Raw genomic sequence first — 21,903 nt, forward strand, 5'->3', positions numbered from 1 at the left:
CAAAATTGTCAGATAAAAACCTAACAATATCAGGTGAATCCAAAGATATAGTTTATTGGAAAGGCTTTGGCCATTAGGGTCGCACATTTTGTCTCACAAGCAACACCAAAGAATTTCCAAGAATACCTGATCCAACTGAAGTGTAGGTCTTGTCCACTAATTTTTATAAAACCCTTCAAGCCAGTGATGCCCCTTGCCCCTTTTTATCCGGGGACTACTCAGGAAGAAGCCTGCATCCACAAATGCCACTGCCAAATGGTTGGTATCATCCAATTATAACCTTCCTTTGACTCTGTGACACACACAAGTTGTTGCCATGGAGGTTCCATGCCAACCATACCTCAGTAATGCCTCATCCAATATTTTTTTTCCTGATCTGTTCCATCCTAATGCAGAGCAGAAATGCAGTACTACCAGGTTGTGATGATGGCGTCCTTGATGGTCGCTGCGACATTGCAGCCTTGTTCACCTTCTTGATTGGCGAGTTTAATTTTTCCGGAAAGGAAAAAAGCAATAACTTTGTAATCCTAAACGCTCAATCATCTAAAGTTCTAATTTCAATTATATTTAAGACCAAGAAACTCAACTGTGGATTGAATGAACTTCTGACTCTCTTCTATTCAAAGGTTGAAAGCCTCAACGTGTCCCACCTGATGAAGGTAACAATTCTTCTGTAAAAAAGGTAACAATTATTCTGTCAAAAGACGTTTCAGAAGTGCGTAAAATTATGGACACAGCAAGAACGGGTGTCTCCGCACTCCCCTTACGAAAACCGCTGGATCTTGTTCAGTTCAGCGGTTGGTTGACAATGGAATTCTCAATTACAATTCTTCTGTCAAAAGACGTTTCAGAAGTGCGCAAAATTATGGACTCAGCAAGAATGGGTGTCTCCGCACTCCCGTGACGAAAACCACCTCTGGATCTTGGTTCCGTTCAGCGGGTGTCTCGGCACTCCGTCCTTAGTTCTACCTATGCACCCCCTAGTTCTAATCGCACCAAGACATGAGATAAATATAAAAGCATGAAACATATGGCTGAAACATAAAGATGCTAGGGCTTTTTCAACGATATCAAACTTAAACAGAAACATGGAACTAGTGATGACAGATCATGTTTATAGAAATTTTGACTTGGACATGCCTAAACTGGACAAAGGAACTCAACAGCGGATTGAATGAACTTCTGCTAATGGGCGGTTTGTTATTTAGATAAAGAGAAGGAGGGGGAGCGCGGCGACTTGTTTGTGCCAGATTGCCCACGTTATCTCCGCATCGGAGAAGTTCAAGGCCGTAAGAATCGGATCCAAGTGGAAAAGATCTGAAATTTTGTCCAACCGAAGTGAAATTTCAGCTTATCCCACAAACGACCTCACATTGAATCTTATTCCCTTATTCCCACATGTGCCCTACATGGAGTTTACTTTCACAGTAGCCTGAGTCTCCACGACGTTGTTAGAGCAAATGAAAAAGGACCACACTTGATTCAGACGGTTTGTAAATTTACCTCTTCCTACCACTCCCCAAGTGGTTGGCATCTACAATTCAAGTTATTGCATGTATCAACAGAAGAATTTGCAAGTGAACGTAAGGAACGAGGCATGACGTCATCTCCAGCTTTTAGGTTGGCAAGTTCCCAAAGAATATGCTACCAGATTGATGGCCTCCATGGCATTTATTGTGAATACAATTTCTTTAGGTTTTGAACCATTAATGGAAACTGATATTTTCTTCCTTGCCAAATCATAAGCATCGGTGGCTTTTGCACTGAGTTAACAGGAACAGGAACTGACAAACCACAAAAAATTTATAAGCATAACATTGCTGAAAAGGAAAACAACAGTAACTTTATGTGTGAACAATGATAAACAAACAAAACAAGAAAGTAATAAATGGGGCTAATCCATAACCCTCCAGCCAACCAATCAACAACTTGAGCATTGAACAAAGCATTGTGTTAAGTACATGAAAAAGAAAAAAAAAAGAACACCGGCAGAAATAAGTAGCAAGTCTAGTGCCCACTATGCATCAATATGAATGAACTTAAAAGCACAAAGCTGCTTCAGTTTGAGGAATACCGGCAGAAATAAGTAGCAATAGTCTACTGCCCACTATGCAGAACTACATGCATCAATATGAATGAACTTAAAAGCAAAAAGCAGCTTCAGTTAGAGGGTCACAAATTTGTCCATAATGCACATAAAATATATCTGAATATAATCGACACAATAGAAAAACCTAAGAGCTTTGCAAGAAGTACAAATTCGTGCATCTATTCCTGAGGATGCAGGTAGTCACACTGATAATCATTTTGAAAAATCCAAAAAAATTGACAGCAGAGCTAGCATTGTAGGGCATGCAAAAGAGAGATACTAACCGCACCATTGCGTGTGGGTCTGTTCCATCAGATGCTATATGGCAGATTCTAGATGGATGGCCATAGTAGTGGTTGACCTGTCATGGTTGTCAGAGGGTAATGGATGACTCAGTGACCTGATCCACAAACACCACAAAATTATTGAACACAATCCATATTTGTTTCCATGGAAAGAGATGAAGACTCCAGTTTAAGTTCATGCTGCAATCAATGGTTGTCTGTCAACATATACAGAACTTCAATAAATAATGACACAATATGCTTATATAGATGCTTTATCAGCCTGATTATATAAGGCACAATTAGGGATGTGGCAGATATAGCCTGATTATATAAGGCACAATTAGGGATGTTGCAGATATTCCAGGTTGTTGAGATCTAATAGAGACCCTGATTATATTCTCGACGTAGCCCACTACACCTGACATAGACAAGATAGGCTCAACAATATTAGCCAATGATTTCACTTGCAACATATTTATTATAGAAAATTATTAACATGAATGAGTGTATAGGACATTAATCACTTACATGGGTTGGACTGCTGCTGCTAGAGACAATGAAAAAAGACAGGCAACACTGACGTTCTAGGGTCTTTTCAAATACACAAATAATAAAACAATGAATTAATGCACAATACAAAATTATTGAAAAAAGATTAAATCAAATGATTTATCATGCACCCAATGAACTACCTTTATCTTTTTTTCCTTTCTTGATATACAAAAACATAGGAATTTTTCTTTTCTTGCTTCCTTTGCAAAGAGGGCAATGGAAACTGAAGAGTGCATCATTGTGGGAGTCCAACTGTGAACATGAATGTGAGTGCACAAGCAATGAAGACAATGGAGGGAGAGAGAGAGAGAGAGAAGGGTAAGTATGGGGCGTTATGTTGGGATACCTTAAGTAATGAATATCGGGGTGAACATTCGAGCTGTAGCCCTCACATAATCACGGAGAACATCCAAAACAGCATATGGCTTTTGAGATGTAGCTGCATCATCTAAATACACCAGGTTGGAACCATTCACCTCATACAAAATTTATGTAGTCACTCTCAAATGCAAAATGAGAAACCAAGCCTCCACTAAGTAGAGGCCTCTTGGAAATAAAAGACAACCAGCACACAATTTAGGATCATGTCCAATCACATATAAATTAAAATAAAGGGACCACCCAAGTGCTAGAGGAATAAAAAAAAATTCAAGCCCTTCATTGATGACGTAAAAATGGATGGATAAGGAAATAGGTGGAGCCAGAAATTAGAGGCCTCGGCTGATCCTTTTATGACAAAACTATACTACATAAAAGATATTAACTACAGCTACAATGAAACTAAAAATAAAGATGAAACAAATGAAATTTATACAACTCGAAAAACAAGATTAGGTGAAGCCAAGGACATACAAGTATGCAACTTCGATAGAACTTTTCAAAAATATCACCTAGTGCTTGAAAAGAAATAACCTAAGTTTGGGTTATGCATCAGACTAATGACTTAGCTTTAATCACTTGTCCCAAATGGTTTACCTCTCCGAAGACAAAAGGAAATGATAGATAATTCATCACACTCAGCATGGTTGGACTAGGTTCGACTAGGTTCGAGGGGTTTCATCTATTTCATGGAAGGACTAGCAATTCGGTAATGAAATGGGCAAACATTTTCAAGACCAAAGAGGGATTGGTTAGTTCCTCCTATGCCTAGGAAGCCTGAAAACATACAAGAGACGTCAAGTTTTTATTTTGAATTTTGAAATAGTTCAAAAATGATCAATTCAACTCATAAGCTTGAGTGCTCGTGTTGTGCAAATAATATAACCTTAATTTACCTATAGTACCATACAAGCATTAGGTTTTATCTCGCATCAATGTTGTCAAATCTCTAGAGGGAATGTCTTTCAACTTCCAGAATATGAACATAAAGGAATCATCCTCGGCATCCTAGATAATAAAAAAAAGGAGCAGTTATTGACCCCAAAATCGTACATCCATGAAAGATTGTCACATTCAATTCTTGCGAGTTCAGCCTTCATGTCATTTATCTCTTGGCAGGTACCTTTTGCTTTTTTTTTTCTTGTTTTATCTTCATTTTTTTTCTTTTGCATTTGGCTTTTTGCCTTTTGATTTTTTTTTCTTGTTTTTGATAATTTTTTTTAGGCCGACCTTCACCTTTGAGGGAATACCTCACCACCCCAAAGGCTACTACGAAGTCCCACTGCTTTAGTGGTTATGTGTAGTTTTGTCACATGTCAAACCCGCTTCACCTTACGGGTTTTCAACGAGACAAAAGTTCGTAAGTCATTATCTTCGCGAAGTAGACATAAATCACCTTTATGCCTACCCGGTACTCTCGATTATTGATTCAGAGGAACGACTACACAAGCCTCGAGCCCATCTCTCAACTCTCATTTTACTACCTGCCAAGATCTTACAGAGCATTTTGGCTTCTCCCTCAAGATATTTTCCTGCTAAATCCTTGCAGACACTTGATCGCCAGAGTCAATAGCATTTCCTAATCTTGACTTTCTCAACTTCATAGGATTTTTCTTCACTACTCATGTCCATGATCTTTTCAATTTTCCTCTTCCATTGATGGACAACAAAAACTTGAATTCCACCTTCCACTTGTAAAGGTACTAAAAATAAAGCAAGGCACATCATTGTGTGAGAAAACACTTTCAAAATGTTTTTAAGCAAAACTGAAAAGTTTCTCTTTTACAAAAGTTCTTGACATCAAATGGTATATCACCAGGAGAAAGGAACTATACTCCCTAAAGAGATGGATGACTGTAAAACTTGGCTGGTTAAAAAATCGAACTTCACCAATTCTCTCATCAAAGTAGGTTCTTCTATACAAAAGGTTAGTTTAAGGGTGATGAGTTCCCATAAAGTTGAGACTTCAATTGATTGAAACTTTCACAAATGGTTTGGGTTAAGTTCTTCTATCAAAACCACTAAAAGTTCAAAAAGAGGGATAAAACATTAGTAGCTAAAAAAGGAGGCATCGTAAGCTAAGGTCTCATTTTCATGATACAAAAATCCAATGCCCTAAATGACTCCAAGAATCACAATGTTGTTGTTGATAACCAACTAATTAGTTTCCAATATGGAACTTAAATCAAATTACACCTTGACCCACTAATCGGCTTACATGTGAATAACCAAAGCTAATGCTTCTACAATCAACTCATTTTTTAGCACTGAAAAGGAACAAAGGAAACATCTCCAAGTCAAACTAATTATGTGCAGCTTTAAGTCCTTAACACTAGAAAACCATTTACACATGCAAATGCATGAACAGAAACAAGGGTACTTATCTTCTGTTAATTTTACTGTACTCTTTAGTATGCTTTGTTCAATGAGGGAAGAAACGACAAGTAGACCAGCAATTGATGCCAGCATGACATCAAGATCCAAATCAAGGCCAGACATGAGATAATTATAAAAGCATGAAACATATGGCAGAAACATAGAGATGCTAGGGCTTTTTAAACTATGTACAACATTAATAGGAGTAGCACAGGAACATGGAACAAGTGATGACAAAACATATTCATAGAAATTTTGAGTTGGACATGCCTGGACTGGACAAACATTTGTGGAATTGTGTGACCTCTAGAAGATTCCACATTATCATTAGGATGGGGTCCACAAAATTGTGTGACCTTGAGCTGGTTGGCACTTGAACACAAAGGATTCCTTGTAGCCTGAACAATTCAAACAAATGCAATCCAATAAGACATATTGTATATTAAATGTTCCTGCAAATTGAAAAGTAAACACAATGTAATCAAAAGGTTCTTGCTTAATTGCCCTACCAAAATGATGACTTCTATGAAGAAGTCATAAGAATCATACAGGAAGAAGCAAGGACATCATTTATACAAATTTCCCATGCATAGACAAGCAACAAAAAGCTCAATTTTTTTATAACAACCCTTAGTCACTGAGAGCATAATGATTCATAACACCCTTGCATAGACAAGCAACAAAAGCTCAATTTTTTTATAACAGTCCCTCAGCCACGAATAATGAAATGATCCATAACACGGTATTTGAGTGGCATCACTAGATTGGACAAATCATAACTCGCAGCTAAATGACCTCAGAACCATAAACTATGTCAAAGTTAAAAAACTTTTGTCTAGAGATGTAGACATGAAATCAGTGGAAAAAAGAGAGTTGCATGTGATTGCTAGATAAGCTAAGCTTCTCCCAGTACGTTGAATCTAGGGGTGAACACGAGCCGAGTCGAGCCCGAGTTCACCCAGCTCGAGCTCGGCTCGGCTAATGAAACTTCGAGCTCGAGCTCGGCTCGAGCTCGAAAATAACTCGACCGATGCATTTTCAGCTCAACTCGACAGAATTTGTTGAGCTCAAGCTCGACTCGAAGGCTTGACAAACTCGTTTCTCTGCTTTTTCTTCCTCGCTTCCCCTTGCTCAACCACTGCCGTAACCCCCTTGCTCAACCACTGCCGTCGGTGTCACCTGCTTCTTCCCCACCAAAATCCATGAGAAGGGTTTCGAAAGCCCTTGCCCACTAAGCGAGGAACCCTCACCCAAGACAAGGGTTTCAAGTGAGGGTTTCTAAAACCATCACCTGCCCAAGCGAGGGAGTGAGTTGAGGGTTTCACTCACTCGCTTTGGGCAAAACCTTTGTCTCTGCCCAATCAAGGTTTCAAAAACCTTTACTTGGGCAAAAACTTTGCCTCTGCACAATCAAGGGTTCCAGAAACCCTCGTGGGCAAAACCTTTGCCCAATCGAGAATGTGAGATCAGAGAGGGAGCGAGAGAAGGGGAGAGTAGAGGGAGAGGCTTGGGCGTAATCAAGGGTTCCAAATACCATCGCTTGGGCAAAACCTTTGCCCAATCTAGAATGTGAGATCGGAGAGGGAGGAAAAATCGGAGAGGGAGGTAAAAAGAGGGAGAGTGTGAGATCAGAGAGGGAGCGAGAGAAGGGAAGGGTAGAGGGAGAGACTTGGGCAAAACAAGAGAGAGTACCTTAGCATTATGCAGTAGCCTTTGAAGGATAGAGAATCGGTGGCTGGTGGCAGTGAGAGTTCATCAGAATCAAAAGAAAGCCAGTGAAGAGAGAGAGAGAGAGAGAAAAATGGGAAAGGGACGCAGCATCGATGGAAGGAGAAAGCGAGAGAAAAAAAAGAAGAGCAAAGTTACTCGAGCTAACGAGCCGAGTTGTGTTAATCGAACTTGATAAACAAACTCGAACTCGACTCAATAAATAAACGAGTTGAACCAGCAACTCGTTCTCAACTCATTGAGTAGAAAAGCTGGCTCGAACTCGAGTTCGAGCCGAGCTTTAACGAGCCGAGTTCGAGTTACTCGGCTCGTTGTTCACCCCTAGTTGAATCTCCTATCCATGGTTCTCAAGAAGTGAACAAAGTAAATCTATATGTTTCTTTGTGTGTGCTTCTTAGGTGTGCACTTTAATTGGATAATCAGATCTTGTACTAGGTAAACAGCCAAAATTATCAAGCTCCCCTAACTGCAGTAATTTTTTACAAGTATATCATTCTAAAGGGTTAGAAAAATCACATTTGTGCACTTAAAATGGCTTAAGATTGCTGTAATTTTGATCCTCAGTAGAAAAGCAATTTACCCATGGAAAACAAAAAAAGGGGCAGGAGAGAACACTATTCAAAGCTATATACCACAGGCCAGCAAAGTCAAAATTTCAGGTTCACGAGACCAACTAGATAAGTAGTATTTACCAATTTTCCTTCTTTCTTTGACATTTTTTTTTAAAGCAATTCAGCAAATAAAATTTAATCTGACCACGAAGAAACAAAAATAACTTTCTAGTTATGTCAGTTACTAATATTGAAGAAAACTAATCTACATTAACTCATGATACCTGTCATGTCAAGAATAATGTTGGCATCATTCTATTTCTACCAATGTAGACAAAAGGGATAGGGGAAACCTAGGTAAGTCACCTAGTCAGATGAAAGGAAAAAGGAAAGAGGAAAACCAAAAACGACAAACTGATTTTTTTTTTTTCAAAGAAAGTGCACAGTTACAAGTAAGATAACTACGTTCATTTCTGTTTATCAGGTCTTCATGCTGTTGTGAAAATTGTAAATGAATGCATTACATGGATTCATGGCCATGCAAAAATGTGCACCATATACATGGCTATGTACAGTTCACAAAATATGGGGACTGAGTAATTACAAAGAGCACAGAGGTTGTCCATTACTCACCTGAAAGACTTCTTGATTATTCACAAGGTATTAAGTCAGTTTTGCAAGAAAGTGAATGACAACTTATATTTTGACAAAGCAACTTCTCATGGCACCTGATGAGCCATCAATGAAATTCATCAGATGGTCCATGAAAAGTCCGCATATTCCAGAAACTATATCTATATGTGTAAGGAATGGATTCAGCCAGTCTCGTTTTCAACGTGCTTTTTTCATCCCCCCCCCCTTTCCCCAAAAAACCTTTTTGTTCTCACTTTGGAGGATCATAAGGTAGTCCTATGATGAAACTGGTTTAACTTGTTTTCCAGACAATATATATATATATATATATATATATATATATATATATATATATATATATATACTGCCATGTGTTAAATATTGCTGCTAAAAAATCAATTTTAGCCATCCGACAGCCAGCATACAAATCTCTTGTGTACACATATGTATGTATATTTTCCCATTACTGAAATATGCTTCTTCTAAGCTTCAATATCAAGAAAACTAATTATTTTTATGATGTGCTCTTGAGGTGCTCTAATTGAGCTCATTCAGCTCTTGCTACCTTCTTTCAAGTGTGTAATTTCATCCACGGGGTGCATTCTTGCCTTGGAATCTTATCTACAAATACAGATGCGTCAAAGCGATGATGGTACAGATCTTTCCTTCCATGCATGCAATCCTCATACTTAGTTTTCTTGCTGCTGTCTTTATTCATTAGGTGATATATCAAAGCAAAGCATGTAAAAAGCCATTTGGTAGCCACCTATAAATACACACACACACACACATCTGCACATACTAAAGTGATGACAAGTTGAATGGACAACTCACCTTAAACTCACATTGGTGGGAGGGTTCAGAATACTGGAAATATCCGATAGAAGGTTATTATGCAAATCTCTGTAATAAACAAATAAACTAAATTACATGTAGAACAAGAAACAACCATACGAAAATTTTGTCCGCTCAACTAACAGGTCTATGACCAGTGTTACTGGAGATAAATTTAATTTAACCTACCGACTTGAAGACAAAATAAAACATCATATGGACTATGGAGCAATAAGAGGGGCGTGACATTATGCCAACAAAAAAGCTCAAAAAAAAAAAAGACAGAACATAAATGAAAAGAAGTGAAAAACAACAAAAAAATTGAAAACATACACTATGAGCCGATCCTTGGAACCATAAGTTCTGTTCCCCCAAATTGTGCCTGGAACCATTCGACTGATTATTTTCCAGAGATCTGTAAAAGAATACCACTAGTAAGCTTCAGAAAATACAAGCATTTCAGAGTAAAAACACACAACCAACTCATTGACGATACTGCAGTGAAATTGACAATATAAAAGCAACACCTATGGCTAGAAATCTTGCCTTTCAAGTTCGATGTGAGACGAGGGTGCTGAGAAAAATTTTGAGGAACAGTACCGACAAGGTAAGAAAAAAGCTAAAACCAAGGCCTGCAAGCTGCTTGTGAATCCTTGAAGCGAAACCTGAACAAGCCCCAAAACGAGGAAATAACCAAAAAAAAAAAATCAGCCTACTCAGAGAAAGAAAAAGAGAGAGAGAGAGATAGAAGCCCTGGAATCAGTGTCAGGACTGATTGAGTTGGTCATGAGAAACAGTATGCATGCTGTTGCAGTTGCAGCGATTAGCTAAACCAAGAAGAACACGAGAGAGAGTGAGAGAGAGAGTACCTTTCTGGATGGTCGCTTCTGCAGACAAGGTGGCGGCTGCTGGACGGACGGTGGAAGGGAGACGGAACACAGCGAGACAGAGGTTGCTAGCACAATAGAAGGACAGAAAGGGCGTCTGCGTTGAAAGTTTTGAACTCATTAACATTTGGAAACCAGTTTGAAAAAGAAAGTCACGAAATGGAAAGCGTTGGCCACATGGGAGACCGTTTCGCCACGTAACCATGACTTCCTAAATTGGAGACAAAGCGACCATCCCTTAATTGTAATAAAAAAAAACCTTAATCGTAATAAAAAAAAATTGTGGTTAGGCTTTTTCATTGTGAAATTGTCGTGGCTGAAAGCAATCAAATAAATAATATCAATTGCGAAGAGTTATCACCTGACTTAATTATTATCATCGTGTTGAACAAAAAAAAAATCAGTTTAATCATTACCCTTTGTATGAAAAGCTAGTATCTTTCTAATACTTTCCGCATAGTTAACGAGATCACAATTCTTATGGCATGGTTATCAAGAAACGTGAAGGTTTATATTTTAGTTATTGTCATTTTAACGATAAAAAAAAACGAACGGATCATCGAAAAGAAAAAGACCTAGATGCATCAATAGCATCAGACCAGAACTCGCTCGACCTTCTCCTTGATTCCCTTGAGTATTTTTTGAAGTACAATGAAATTTGTGTATGAACCAGTACATACTAAAAAATTAGCCTTCAATCAAGCAAGGGCCGTCAATGTTCACTTCATGTTCTTGATCTCCATTCAACTCTTTTTCGCTATCGCTGTAGCTACTTATATATGAAGCTGTCCAGGGTAGTTTTTTCATTTTTATTGTTCTCAAATCAGTCGTGTATACTATTTTAACAAATTAATAGATGCAAAATGAACATCAATTTCAATTTAGTTGACAAAATTTCCTCTGTAGTTTGGAAGTTTTCCTTTAAATCCTAGCATACTTCTTAACTGTTAGGAGCTTTATTTGGTCTACCTTATTCAATTATTTTTTATGGCAAAATGATCATTTGTCTCGCTCATAAGAGTGAAAGGAACTCATCTTTTTGGTTTTTTATTATCACAAAGCCCATCTTTCTCCCTCTCACTCGCCATTCAATCTCTGGGAATCGCCTCTCCTCTCTCTCGCTCTCACAAAGAGCAACAGAGGAAGAAAGGGCATTGGTATGCCATACCTTCATTAGCAAGGGAGAATTTTCTCTTTCTTGTCCACTAATTGCCCCACTCTCCCACCGTCTCAGAAAGGTCACTGGTCTTGGTGTCGTCAATAGCTGGTCATTTAATTTTCTCGGGCCTTTAGGTTCTTTCTGTTGCTTAAAGATGATGATTCAAACATTCAAAGAACTGTAGTAGTAATTGTTTAGGGGTCCATTGGTCGATATATCAGAAAGTTTTCCAGTGAAATGAAAACTTGGGTGCATATTTTGCCGAAAGAACGATTGTTTGCAAAGTTCGCGAAAATTTTCCATTTTCGCAACATTATGATGTCTCGTGTTTCTCCTTCGTGCAAAATTCTCAAATTAAAGGTTCCTTCGTTACCAATTTGTCAAGGAAAAGGTTTGCGAGATAACAAGGCAGAGGGCAAAGAGTTTTCGTCGTGCACATTACGATGGAGTTCTTGTTCTACGTCTTCTTTCCTTCTTTTGAGGAACCTGAATTTTCCTATCGCGAAAAGAAGGCGTTCTTCTACCAATTTTTCATAATCAGTTTCCTTTTTCCTGATTGTACCATGGAGTTTTCTGCCAGTTCTTTTTGTTTGAAGGAGCCTGAATTTTCCTATCGCGAAAAGAAGGCGTTCTTCTACCAATTTTTCATAATCAGTTTCCTTTTTCCTGATTGTACCATGGCGTTTTCTGCCAGTTCTTTTTGTTTGAAGGAGCCTGAATTTTCCTATCGCGAAAAGAAGGCGTTCTTCTACCAATTTTTCATAAACAGTTTCCTTTTTCCTGATTGTACCATGGCGTTTTCTGCCAGTTCTTTTTGTTTCTTGATTCGCGCTTCTTTATCCGCTTCTTTGGAGTTGCTAAATTCTGATGATCTTCTTCTTTCTTGCAGGAGATTGAAGTCAGGCTACCTCGATCTTGACATCTCATACAGTATGTATTTTGCTTGGAAGTAACTCATAATCGATATCAGAAACTTAAAAAACACTGAACCAAGAAGAACTTGATCGAGAACAAGAAGAATTGATCGGAATAAGACAGCATCTCTCTACCGATGCAAACCTAACTTTAGCTTATGCGTGTTTCTAAGTTGTGAAGACGGCCCCGAATTCAGGCCAATGCTCGAACTCCTTTTCTTCTGAAACCCTGGATCAATCTGTGTCTGATCATTTCGAACCATTCCTTCCCATTCGTGCTTGGTGTTAATGCCGTAAAAGTTGATACCATGTCCCTTCTCTTTGCTTCTTTTCACAAGGTCTATTCCTGGTTGCTGCGGACACGTGGTGATCAAGATGGCGTCGTATAACCAGGTTCGACTTCTGGTAGCCACGACCAGCCAAAAATCTTTGTGAGATGGGATTGTCTGCACACGTCGGAGAGCGGTATCCTCTCACCATGCAGACTCTCTCGTGCTCTAGAGAGCCCCAATTATTTTCTTCAGCCATAGCGATCCATTGGTTGTTTTTCCGTCTCAGGAGGGTCGTCGTGTCATAGCGAGCCAGATTTGCAGGGAGCAGAGGGCACCGGAAAATCAGACGGTGCGGCGGAAGAAGATATGACGGTGAGATGCTTATCTTTTTGTCTTTTTAGCTCTTTTTCCATTTGCGCATTACACCCTCCTCTGTCGTACTCCCCATGTCACTCTGGTTGGAAGAAAACCCTCTACAGGGGCAACCAACTTTTCCTTTCCGATAGCTGTTGGAGAATATGGAGACGATGCTCCTTCTCACATTCCTGCTCTCGTGATCCTGCCAGGGCGACGTGTACGCAGGCATGCGGGAAAAGGGTGACAGCGACGTGGTGAAGGCTCCTCTAGCCCGAGATCAGAAAAAGGGGAAGTTCTAATTCTGAGAGCAGTGGTACATGAACGACGCTGTCCCTTCTATATCCAGCTATAGCCGCTGTGTGTATCAGAATCAACATCATGATCGATTGCAGTTTTCTCTTATTAATATCGGGCATCTATTGGCTTGTATCAGCCGAAATGCATACAAAATCTTGCGCGATAATAAACACATGCAATGGTTCTAGTATTGTCAAAACCATAACCAAGTTTCCACTCATTAACCAAAAATGAACCTTGGTTCATTTGAATCCCAAATTGTGCTAAATATAACGTCAAGTAATTACTGAAAAACAAACTAAAATGTGGTTTCTTATACGACATTCTCAGCTAATTATATCTGTTTGAGCCCTAAAAGACACTAGTTAACAGGGAAGATCGTGTATCTTCTTGTTTCATCTCAAGGAAGTGAAGAGAAGCTTCGGTGGAGGATAATTTGGTCAATTAATTCAACGCAAAAGGTTGAAACTGGCGTCACCATGACCCATTAAGCACGGCCGTGATGGTGACTTCTGCCACGCAGTCATCCTTATCTACTAAAGACATTCTAAAACAATCCTAAATTGTGTAGATATTGGAAACTCCACCTTATATTAGTTAGTTTTACACAGTAGTTTTCCAGACCAACCTTTTTGTAAGGGGCCCACAAAATGGTTTGGGTTCAGCCTTCGTTAGCCGACGCTTCTGGTTAACCATCAAATTCTGAGAGTGAAGGGCAAAAACGTGGTACCTGCAACAAACCAATTCATCATCATCGATCGACTACACAATATGACAACAATTCAGGTTATCTTACTAACATTTAAGAAGTTAGACAACCAGTTATGGATGCAACTCTATCTTTATAATCTTTTCTTGCAATCAAGTATGATTCTGATAACGATTTCTAATATATTTAGATGTCTTAAATGTTACCCTTTGTTTATACCAAATTGTGCCAAAAGGTGTATTAAGACACGGATTTCGTTGCCTTATTCGTCTCGGCTGTCATAACTGGGCCTCTTACACAAGTGTAGAAAGGTTGCATATAGTGTAATTAAAAGTGATTTTTTTTTTCCAACCCTATAAGACAGGGCAGTTCAATAAATTCCCGAAAGTACAGGGACCAGAAATGCGAAAATCTCTTCAATAATTGCTCCGAATATCGCCACTATAACCAAGGACAGCACTGCAAAGATAAAATCCCCTGGGCTGAGAACGCAGCCACAGAGAGAGAGAGAGAGAGAGAGAGAGAGAGCAGGTGGAGCGAGGATGGAAAAGCGAGCAAAGCAGCCGCACATGAAGCCATCGGAAGCACCGAGGAAGGATCGGAAATCGGGTACAGGGACGAGCGGGGCGCCGAAGAAGGGAGGCCACGGCGGCAAGTTCACATGGTCCGGCGACGAGGCCCACGTCGGAGGGGAGGAACCCATCGTCGCCATCGACCGCAAAGACCCCAACTACGTCGATCCCGAAGATGCGTGAGAAGGAGAAATTAGTTACTGCTCTTGTCTTCTGATCTTTCTGGTTTTTCTTCTCCCCTAATGTAAAGCGATCTAGACATGGAGGAAATGTACATATCCCCCTCCTCCATCAGCTCTGGTAATGGAAATCAATAAATATGCAGAATAAACAAATATTTAGAAGAAAAACGTACTCCCCATGAAATCCTGGAATGCGTAGTTGTTCTTGGTGTCCTACTGCTGCTTTGCTTGCTGTGTAGAATGAAATCCATTTAGCAATTTTCTCTCTTCCTCGCAAAAGCTCAATACGCCGGGCTGATTTTCAATTTTCCCAAAAGCAGTTTGTTGAACACCTTTTTAAAAGGATACTGTCGAAATTTATTAGCAGTAGATAATGGGATTCCCTTTTTTCATACACAAGCAGAAAAGATGAAGAGCAGAAAAACTCAAGACAGCGTCTTGATCGTGACTTTCTCCATTCGATTGAGCTCCCCCTTTCAGGATGCGGCCAAGACATTTTGGGGACATCAAGATTCTTGTATATCTAAACATGTCACTACAGGAATGTAGGCAGGCGAGTACCATGACGAAATCAACAAGCCGCCATTATTTAGGAGATCATAGGTACAAACTACATTTAGTGCACACATAGTTATACATCAAAAGCTCACTTTGATTCCCAGCAACTCCATGAATTGAGAGACAAACTCGGGGTGTCCGGGCCAAGCGGCTGCAGTCACCAGATTACGGTCTGTGAAGGCTCGGTGTATAGGATCAGGCTCCAACCAGGCAGCTCCGGCAAGCACCACATTGAGCTTTACTGCGGGGTAAGCAGTGCACCTCCTTCCCTGTAATGAAGCCAGAAGGGTCGTCATGATAAAGATAAAGATCAGTACCCGCTCGTGTCCTTTCCTACAGCTACAAGTATAGAGGACTCGGCTACCGCGAAGTACCAGGGTTCATTGTATATAAGCTCAGAATCAAAGGAAGGAAACATTTGTAAGGAAGTTAAAACTGAAAAACTTTCACAGATGGAACTCCTGGCTACCCAGCAAGTATACTCATTATATTATGGATGTTTGCTATGTTAAAGAACGGATAAACCGAGGGTGCATTTGAGTACATTCGATATACTCCGATCTAAGATCCTCTGGATTTGAGATAAATGGGTTTAAAATAAATCCTCTCCACTCTGATCTTAGATCATATATTTTGCAAGAGATTTGGCCAAAAAAAAAAAAAATCAGAGTTAAAAAGATTGTATTTGGTCTCCAAGCGCCTAAGCTTCTTTCTCGAGGCATCACTCGTCGTCGGGATGACCAACCGAGAGATGCCTCCGGTTGAATTCGTATGAACTGAGAGACGCCTTCACAAGTGAACACATAAACTATGAAAAACTTGTATCAATTGCATTTGTAGTCAAATTAAATTTGGAATATTTACATCTCACTATTCATATCACATAAATAGGGTCGCAGCACTTCATGATCATAAAGCGAAAGTCAATGCCATGGTAATATGTTAAACCGCCTAACCAGTATAACAGACACGGAAGCTATTTTCAGTTTATTTTCTGTTGCTTTCTTCGGTTACCTTTTTCAATTTGGGAACAAGTCACAAACATTTAAAAGGAAATACGACTATGCAATTAGACAAGTCATGACAGATATATACAATCACATTGATAGCAACTGCATAACCACAAATAGAGTACTCATTTCCTCATCAAATGGATGCATTTTCATGATTATAAAATGCTAAAGCAAGTGCCAAGCATCATGACCTTGACAGATAATAGTAAACGAAGCACATATGTGGACGTTGTAGAGCAAAAGTCCTGATCTATAAGGCTTTTAGGGAGTTCAAAAGAAGTGACTGGAAAGAAAAAAGGTCTACTGAAAGGAGGTCAAGAAATCACCATGCATAGGATTTGTCAAGCAGAAAATGTTTCAATGTAGACCATCCATTAGAGACAATGAAACTGTAGCTCACAGGGGCTTCAGTGCTGCACTGCTGTTCTCCATTGCCATTTTCTTTTTCTTTTCGTGGGATAAAGACTATCCAAGCACGTGAGCTTTGACTCATCACATGGAGGCTGTGAAAACACAGTCCAGGTGTGGAAACACGGTCCGTGGCAAAAAAAGTTCATGGATTGGAGCTGTAACAACCTAAGATAGAAACTTTAGGAAGACAAACATTCACCATGATGTAGGTGCTTAGGATATGGCCTTATACTATTGTCAATTACAAACCATGCAATGCATGATCAACATAGAATAATCACTATTGCAAGTTATGTGGCTGGTTCAATTTTAAGGTAGTTTCAGAACTTATAAGTGTATAAAATCTGTAGAAAATCATTTCCTCACTTACATGCAGGATTGTATTCTCCAGATAGAACTAATGTCTATCAACAGAGATAGCCAGGAAAAGCATACAAGATGGACAGATTATTGAGTAAAACCACAATACCTTCAGCACATCAGCAGCTGCTAATACTTGTTGGCCATGGCAAATTGAGGCAACCGGCTTACCGGCATTCATGAATTTCTTCACCAAGCTTATTACCCTATCATCAAGTGCAAGATATTCGGGTGCTCTTCCTCCAGGGATGAGAAGCCCATTATAGTAATCAAAGTTTATATCTTTAAATGTATAATTGAGCACAATATCATGACCTGGCTTCTCGCTGTATGTCTGGTCACCTTCAAAATCATGAACGGCAGTTGGGCAAGATTCACCTGCTTTCTTTTTGGGGCAGACTGTGTCGACTTGGCAACCAAGAGCCTGGAGAGATTGTAAAGGGACCATAACCTCATAGTCTTCCATGAAATCCTGCATACGAGAACAACTACATCATCCTAAGTCATAAGAACATGAAAAAACATACAATCGAATACATGAATACACCGCAAACATCTAAACAAGTGGCAAGGCAAGAAATTTTAAGCTGCTGGCACAAACTTCTACTTAAATTGCAAAATATCAAATTTATACAAAAGGATTGCAGTTTTTTTGGTTATCAAGAGATGACATAATTTTTTACATTATATAGCATATCTATTTAACATCTACCAATATCACATTATCACAACTTTGAAAAATCTAATAAGTTTTCAGAAAAATATTATATTTATTTTTGTAAACTTAATAGTTTATTATATGTTTTTAAGTTTTCATATTCTACAATGCATTCATGTTTTCTCAAATGTTTTCCAAAGAATATATTGAAAGGATCTGTACATGTAAGGGTTTCATTGCAATGAGACTTAGAAAAAGAATCATTTTCTAAGAACCAGAAAACGATCAATTTTACCCTTTTAACAGTAACAAAACAAAAAAATGATTTTTCTCTCTAAATTGTAAAGACAACTAAAATAATATACAAATTAAGTGTACGTTTTCAAAGTCAACGTTAATTTTTTTTCCACTTTTTCAAATATAAAACAGTAACTTCAGAAAAAACCTCTTAAACTCTTGCCTGTTATAAGAAATTTTACGACCATCATGTAAAAGAATTTTGAAAGTTGATTTTTATGGTGAATGTCAAATCTAAATCAAAACTAAAACTGTTATAGGGCATTTAATGCCAGACTATTATTGTAAAAACAAGAATGGATATACACACATTTATTTTTCTGCAGTATTATGAATGGAATCTGAGTGCATTTTTTGTCAAATTAACGGTAAAATAATTCAGTAAGACAATGAACTTAGGGTGAGCACTGAAGCTGCATTTTTCAATTAAAAAAACTTATGAGTTAGGGCGGGCAATTGAAAAGATTATAAGTTACTATCGGGCATTTGCCATCTTATCCATAATGTGGCTCCATCAGTGATCTAATCTAAGCATGTGAGTAGATGCAGAGGTTTCCCAAAGTGCAACTGAAATAAATGTTCTAACATGGTAAAATAGTAGATAGACATCTTACAGCAAGCAGATACTTCAGGCACTTTGCTTATAAGAATAATAGCTGTGGCAAGTTAACAACTTATGCATCATCTATTTCTTTAAACAATAGATTCTCGACGTATGAAATCTAGCACTTTGAGTTATGCAATGACTGTTTGTTAGCAGGCAAATTCATGGCCAAATACATCCAAGATGCCCTAAAATTTGTTTTGTTAGACCATCTTGAGTGAACACAGACGATTTTCCTCACAAGTCCCTATGCCACATAATTACTCACCTCTTGATTTTTTTTTTTTTTTTTTTTTTTGTTCTTCCCTTCTCCTTCAAGTTAACATGCTGACTAGAACATTGGAAGATAAAAAAAATGATTGAAAAGATAACAAAAGAACCAACAAGAAGAAAATCTGCCAGAACGGCAGGACAACCTTGAGATGCAATAGAGTTGCTCCTTGGCAAATTACCATACCACACATTGGATTCTGGAGAGATTCTTGGTGGGTCAGATAAATCTGTCTTTCTCAAATGAGGCATGAAAGGGAGAAGGTGGTACGCAAGAGGCAAAACCAACCCTTCTTCGCCCCACCCTCAAGGTCTAGGGCTGCTTTAGGATCTGGGTGGTCCTATGGTACACCCTTCAACTTGAATGTCGTGCATGCCAACATTGCAATGTAGAGGAGTAGCATTCAAGAGAATCAAGTTGAGGATGCACTGTCTGCATGCTACCCTCAGGCCAACCAGCTATGATCTGCCCCTTGGAGAAAGAGGGATAAGAAAGAAGAAGAAATTAAGAGATTCAAGAGCAAACAACCCTCAATAAAGAATTGATGCCTGAATTAGAACACGATTGTGTTCAATCTAAACCCCGTTGTGAAATGGAAGCAGAAGACACCAAGGGACTAAAGATAAAAAAGTCGCTTAAGAATTATTAACAAGTCATTTTAATGTTGGACGTTTCATTGATTATGCCTGCCATAATAAATGCAATCATAAGAACCACGTCTTCTGGTAAACCAAGCCAACATGAGGACATCTTCTTAACGTAATAGAAAGGCATGGTATAACTTTGCTTCGTAAAATATGCTTAAAAGAAACAAGCTATGAATACACGTACCCCACAAAGGAACAGAATTCTTCTCCCTGGATTGGACACTGTGCCGCCTAGTGCCTTGACAAGAAGATGTATGAACTCGGGATGTCCTTCATATGTTGCTCCAGTTATGAGATTACCATCAGCAACACACTCTGCCATTGTCTTCGGCTCTACCCACTGAGCACCTGCAGCAATCAAGGCAGGTTTTACGGGAGGAAATGCAGTGCATTGCCGCCCTTTCACCAGTCCAGCAGCTGCCAGAATCAACTGTCCATGGCATATGGATGCAATTGGCTTGCCCGCATCAGAAAATTTCCCGACCAAACTCAAAACAGACTCATTCATTGCAAGGTACTCTGGTGCTCGTCCTCCTGGTAATATGATGCCATCGTATTTGCTTGCATCAATTTCATCAAAAGTTGCCGTCAAAGTGAAATTATGACCACGTGTTTCAGAGTAGGTCTGCATCTCAATGAAATGAAGTTAGCCAATGACTATGATCGATGATCAGACGCTACAAATGCATCATAGGTACTGCTTAAACCACATCGAGATGATCGGTACAACTGTCGTTCCTAAGTAGCTTGTGATATCTTCCAACTTCTTGGAATAACTCAATTGTAAGTAGATCCAGGTATCAAAGAGAAGAGGGGCAAAGAACCTTAAAAACATGACTACGCCTGCAAGCATGGCTATCACGTTCCTAGATTTAGGTTTTTAATAGCACTCAGGAAATCCAACGACATCAAGGGAGTCAACCACAATGTCAAACATCAAGTAAAGCGCTAAAATAAGTTATCCAAAATTATGCATTCTGATGGATGCTATACAAAGGGACTCCAGACAGGGCTCTTCCTTGTGCCAAATGAACTTCTTTATAACAGTCGCCGCTAAAAAATTTACTGATCAGCGAAAACAAGAACCCGCTACCAACGCAAATATCTAACCGTGAACATTATATGCAAGAAACAAAACAAAATGCAGACCAAATAAACAGCAGATAAAAAAACAATCTTCCTCTTATCAATAAAATTCTCTTTATTACCAGTTTGCAAAAATCATTACCACAGAAAGCCAAATACGCAGATTAAGCAACACCAACATCATCGAGTCGATCTCAAACAATAAACCAAGAGATCTCTCATAACAGTATGTATCAATGAAGCAAGAACTATTGGCGGGTAACTGATAACGCGACACGACCTGATGGCGGGAAAGTTGATGAATGGCCGTAGAACATTTCTCGCCGGCCTTTTTCCCAGGACAGACAGCATCAACGGAGACACCGTACGCCTGTAACGCTTGAAACGGCACCATCACCTTCAAGACCAAGGGAAAAAAAAGAGAAAACACGCAAATTGGATCAATAAACGAATAAGGGAGGAAAACAGAGGGTGACCGCCTCAAAGACGGATAACGGGAGAGGGAAGAAAAAAGACTCACGACAAGAAGATCGATATTGCGCAAAATCGCGAGAAACTAACCTCATAATCCTCCATGAAATCTCCGCAGAGAATCACAACGGACTTCCTGGCCATTGTTTTCTCTCTCTCTCTCTCGCTCGCCCTGCTGTCCTCAGGTTGAGCTCACTTCTCCGAAGAGAGAGGGAGCGAAGAGCGGCTTGAGCGCGCATTTATAGGTGCCTTCCCCAAAAAGATTGCCTCCATATGACAGCCAATCTACAAAACGCCACCGCTGAATAATTCCTGTATCTGATTACTTGTATTTAAGTAAGTCTGTACATATGGTGGCGGAAAAGTAATTGTCAGAAGAAGTCTGGGTTTCTCGTATGCAGGCATGAGCACGAGGCGCCACATTGGAGGAGGGAGTGGCTGCGGAGCCCTTATCTGTCGCAAGCCCGCCCATTTTTTTATTGGAATTATGCAATTTGTTCACAGTACTACGCGAAAATAACCGGTTATATTTTCGTTTTAAAGTTTATCGAATAAAAATACAGGGAGGTTCGTCCCTACCATTATCTGTGTTTTGTAGATTTTCTTAGCTAAAAGTCTCTCCTCAAGCGAAAATGAGGCCTGTAGCAAAAAATGAAATATATATATATATATATATATCCCGTGTTAAATTTCATCCAAAGGGGGTAAGTTTGTTAATGAATTTCAACTTTTTTTCTCAAAATGCGGTTA

General features: G+C 39.2%; 2 protein-coding genes across 4 annotated transcripts; both read right to left on the reverse strand.

Moving 5' to 3' along the window:
- Positions 1-1,475: 1,475 nt before the first annotated feature.
- On the reverse strand, positions 1,476-9,844 carry LOC116261340 (uncharacterized). Of its 3 annotated transcripts, none has more exons than XM_050079679.1 (5): positions 9,762-9,844; positions 9,429-9,497; positions 5,953-6,080; positions 3,275-3,376; positions 1,914-2,489 (listed from the first exon to the last, which is right to left on the reverse strand). In XM_050079679.1, the coding sequence occupies exons 1-4, from the start codon at positions 9,818-9,820 to the stop codon at positions 3,276-3,278; spliced, it is 357 nt and encodes a 118-aa protein (XP_049935636.1). In that variant the 5' UTR covers positions 9,821-9,844; the 3' UTR covers positions 1,914-2,489; position 3,275. The 3 variants fall into 3 exon arrangements, 2 of the variants coding, with proteins under 2 accessions (XP_049935636.1, XP_049935637.1); XM_050079680.1 differs by lacking the exon at positions 1,914-2,489 and adding an exon at positions 3,148-3,180; XR_004174260.2 differs by lacking the exons at positions 5,953-6,080; positions 9,429-9,497; positions 9,762-9,844 and adding an exon at positions 1,476-1,784 and having other exon boundaries at positions 2,374-2,489; positions 3,275-5,933.
- Positions 9,845-15,188: 5,344 nt separating this feature from the next.
- On the reverse strand, positions 15,189-21,411 carry LOC116260524 (protein DJ-1 homolog D). Its single transcript, XM_031638948.2, has 5 exons — positions 21,244-21,411; positions 20,963-21,079; positions 19,781-20,221; positions 17,229-17,591; positions 15,189-15,604 (listed from the first exon to the last, which is right to left on the reverse strand). The coding sequence occupies exons 1-5, from the start codon at positions 21,295-21,297 to the stop codon at positions 15,416-15,418; spliced, it is 1,164 nt and encodes a 387-aa protein (XP_031494808.1). The 5' UTR covers positions 21,298-21,411; the 3' UTR covers positions 15,189-15,415.
- Positions 21,412-21,903: the final 492 nt, after the last annotated feature.

The sequence above is a fragment of the Nymphaea colorata genome, chromosome 9 (genome assembly GCF_008831285.2).
Source record: "Nymphaea colorata isolate Beijing-Zhang1983 chromosome 9, ASM883128v2, whole genome shotgun sequence".
NCBI lineage: Eukaryota > Viridiplantae > Streptophyta > Magnoliopsida > Nymphaeales > Nymphaeaceae > Nymphaea > Nymphaea colorata.

Excerpts from the sequence above, each read along its gene's own strand:
- LOC116260524 (XM_031638948.2), bottom strand. The coding sequence starts at position 21,297 with ATGGCCAGGAAGTCCGTTGTGATTCTCTGCGGAGATTTCATGGAGGAT. Across the intron at positions 21,080-21,243 it reads ATTTCATGGAGGATTATGAG|GTGATGGTGCCGTTTCAAGC; the intron begins GTTAGTTTCTCG and ends TTGGTCTTGAAG. Across the intron at positions 17,592-19,780 it reads GAATTCTGTTCCTTTGTGGG|GATTTCATGGAAGACTATGA; the intron begins GTACGTGTATTC and ends TCTCGTATGCAG.
- LOC116261340 (XM_050079679.1), bottom strand. The coding sequence starts at position 9,820 with ATGGTTCCAGGCACAATTTGGGGGAACAGAACTTATGGTTCCAAGGAT. Across the intron at positions 9,498-9,761 it reads TCCAAGGATCGGCTCATAGT|AGATTTGCATAATAACCTTC; the intron begins GTATGTTTTCAA and ends TGTTTATTACAG. Across the intron at positions 3,377-5,952 it reads CAAATGTTTGTCCAGTCCAG|ATGATGCAGCTACATCTCAA; the intron begins GCATGTCCAACT and ends TGGTGTATTTAG.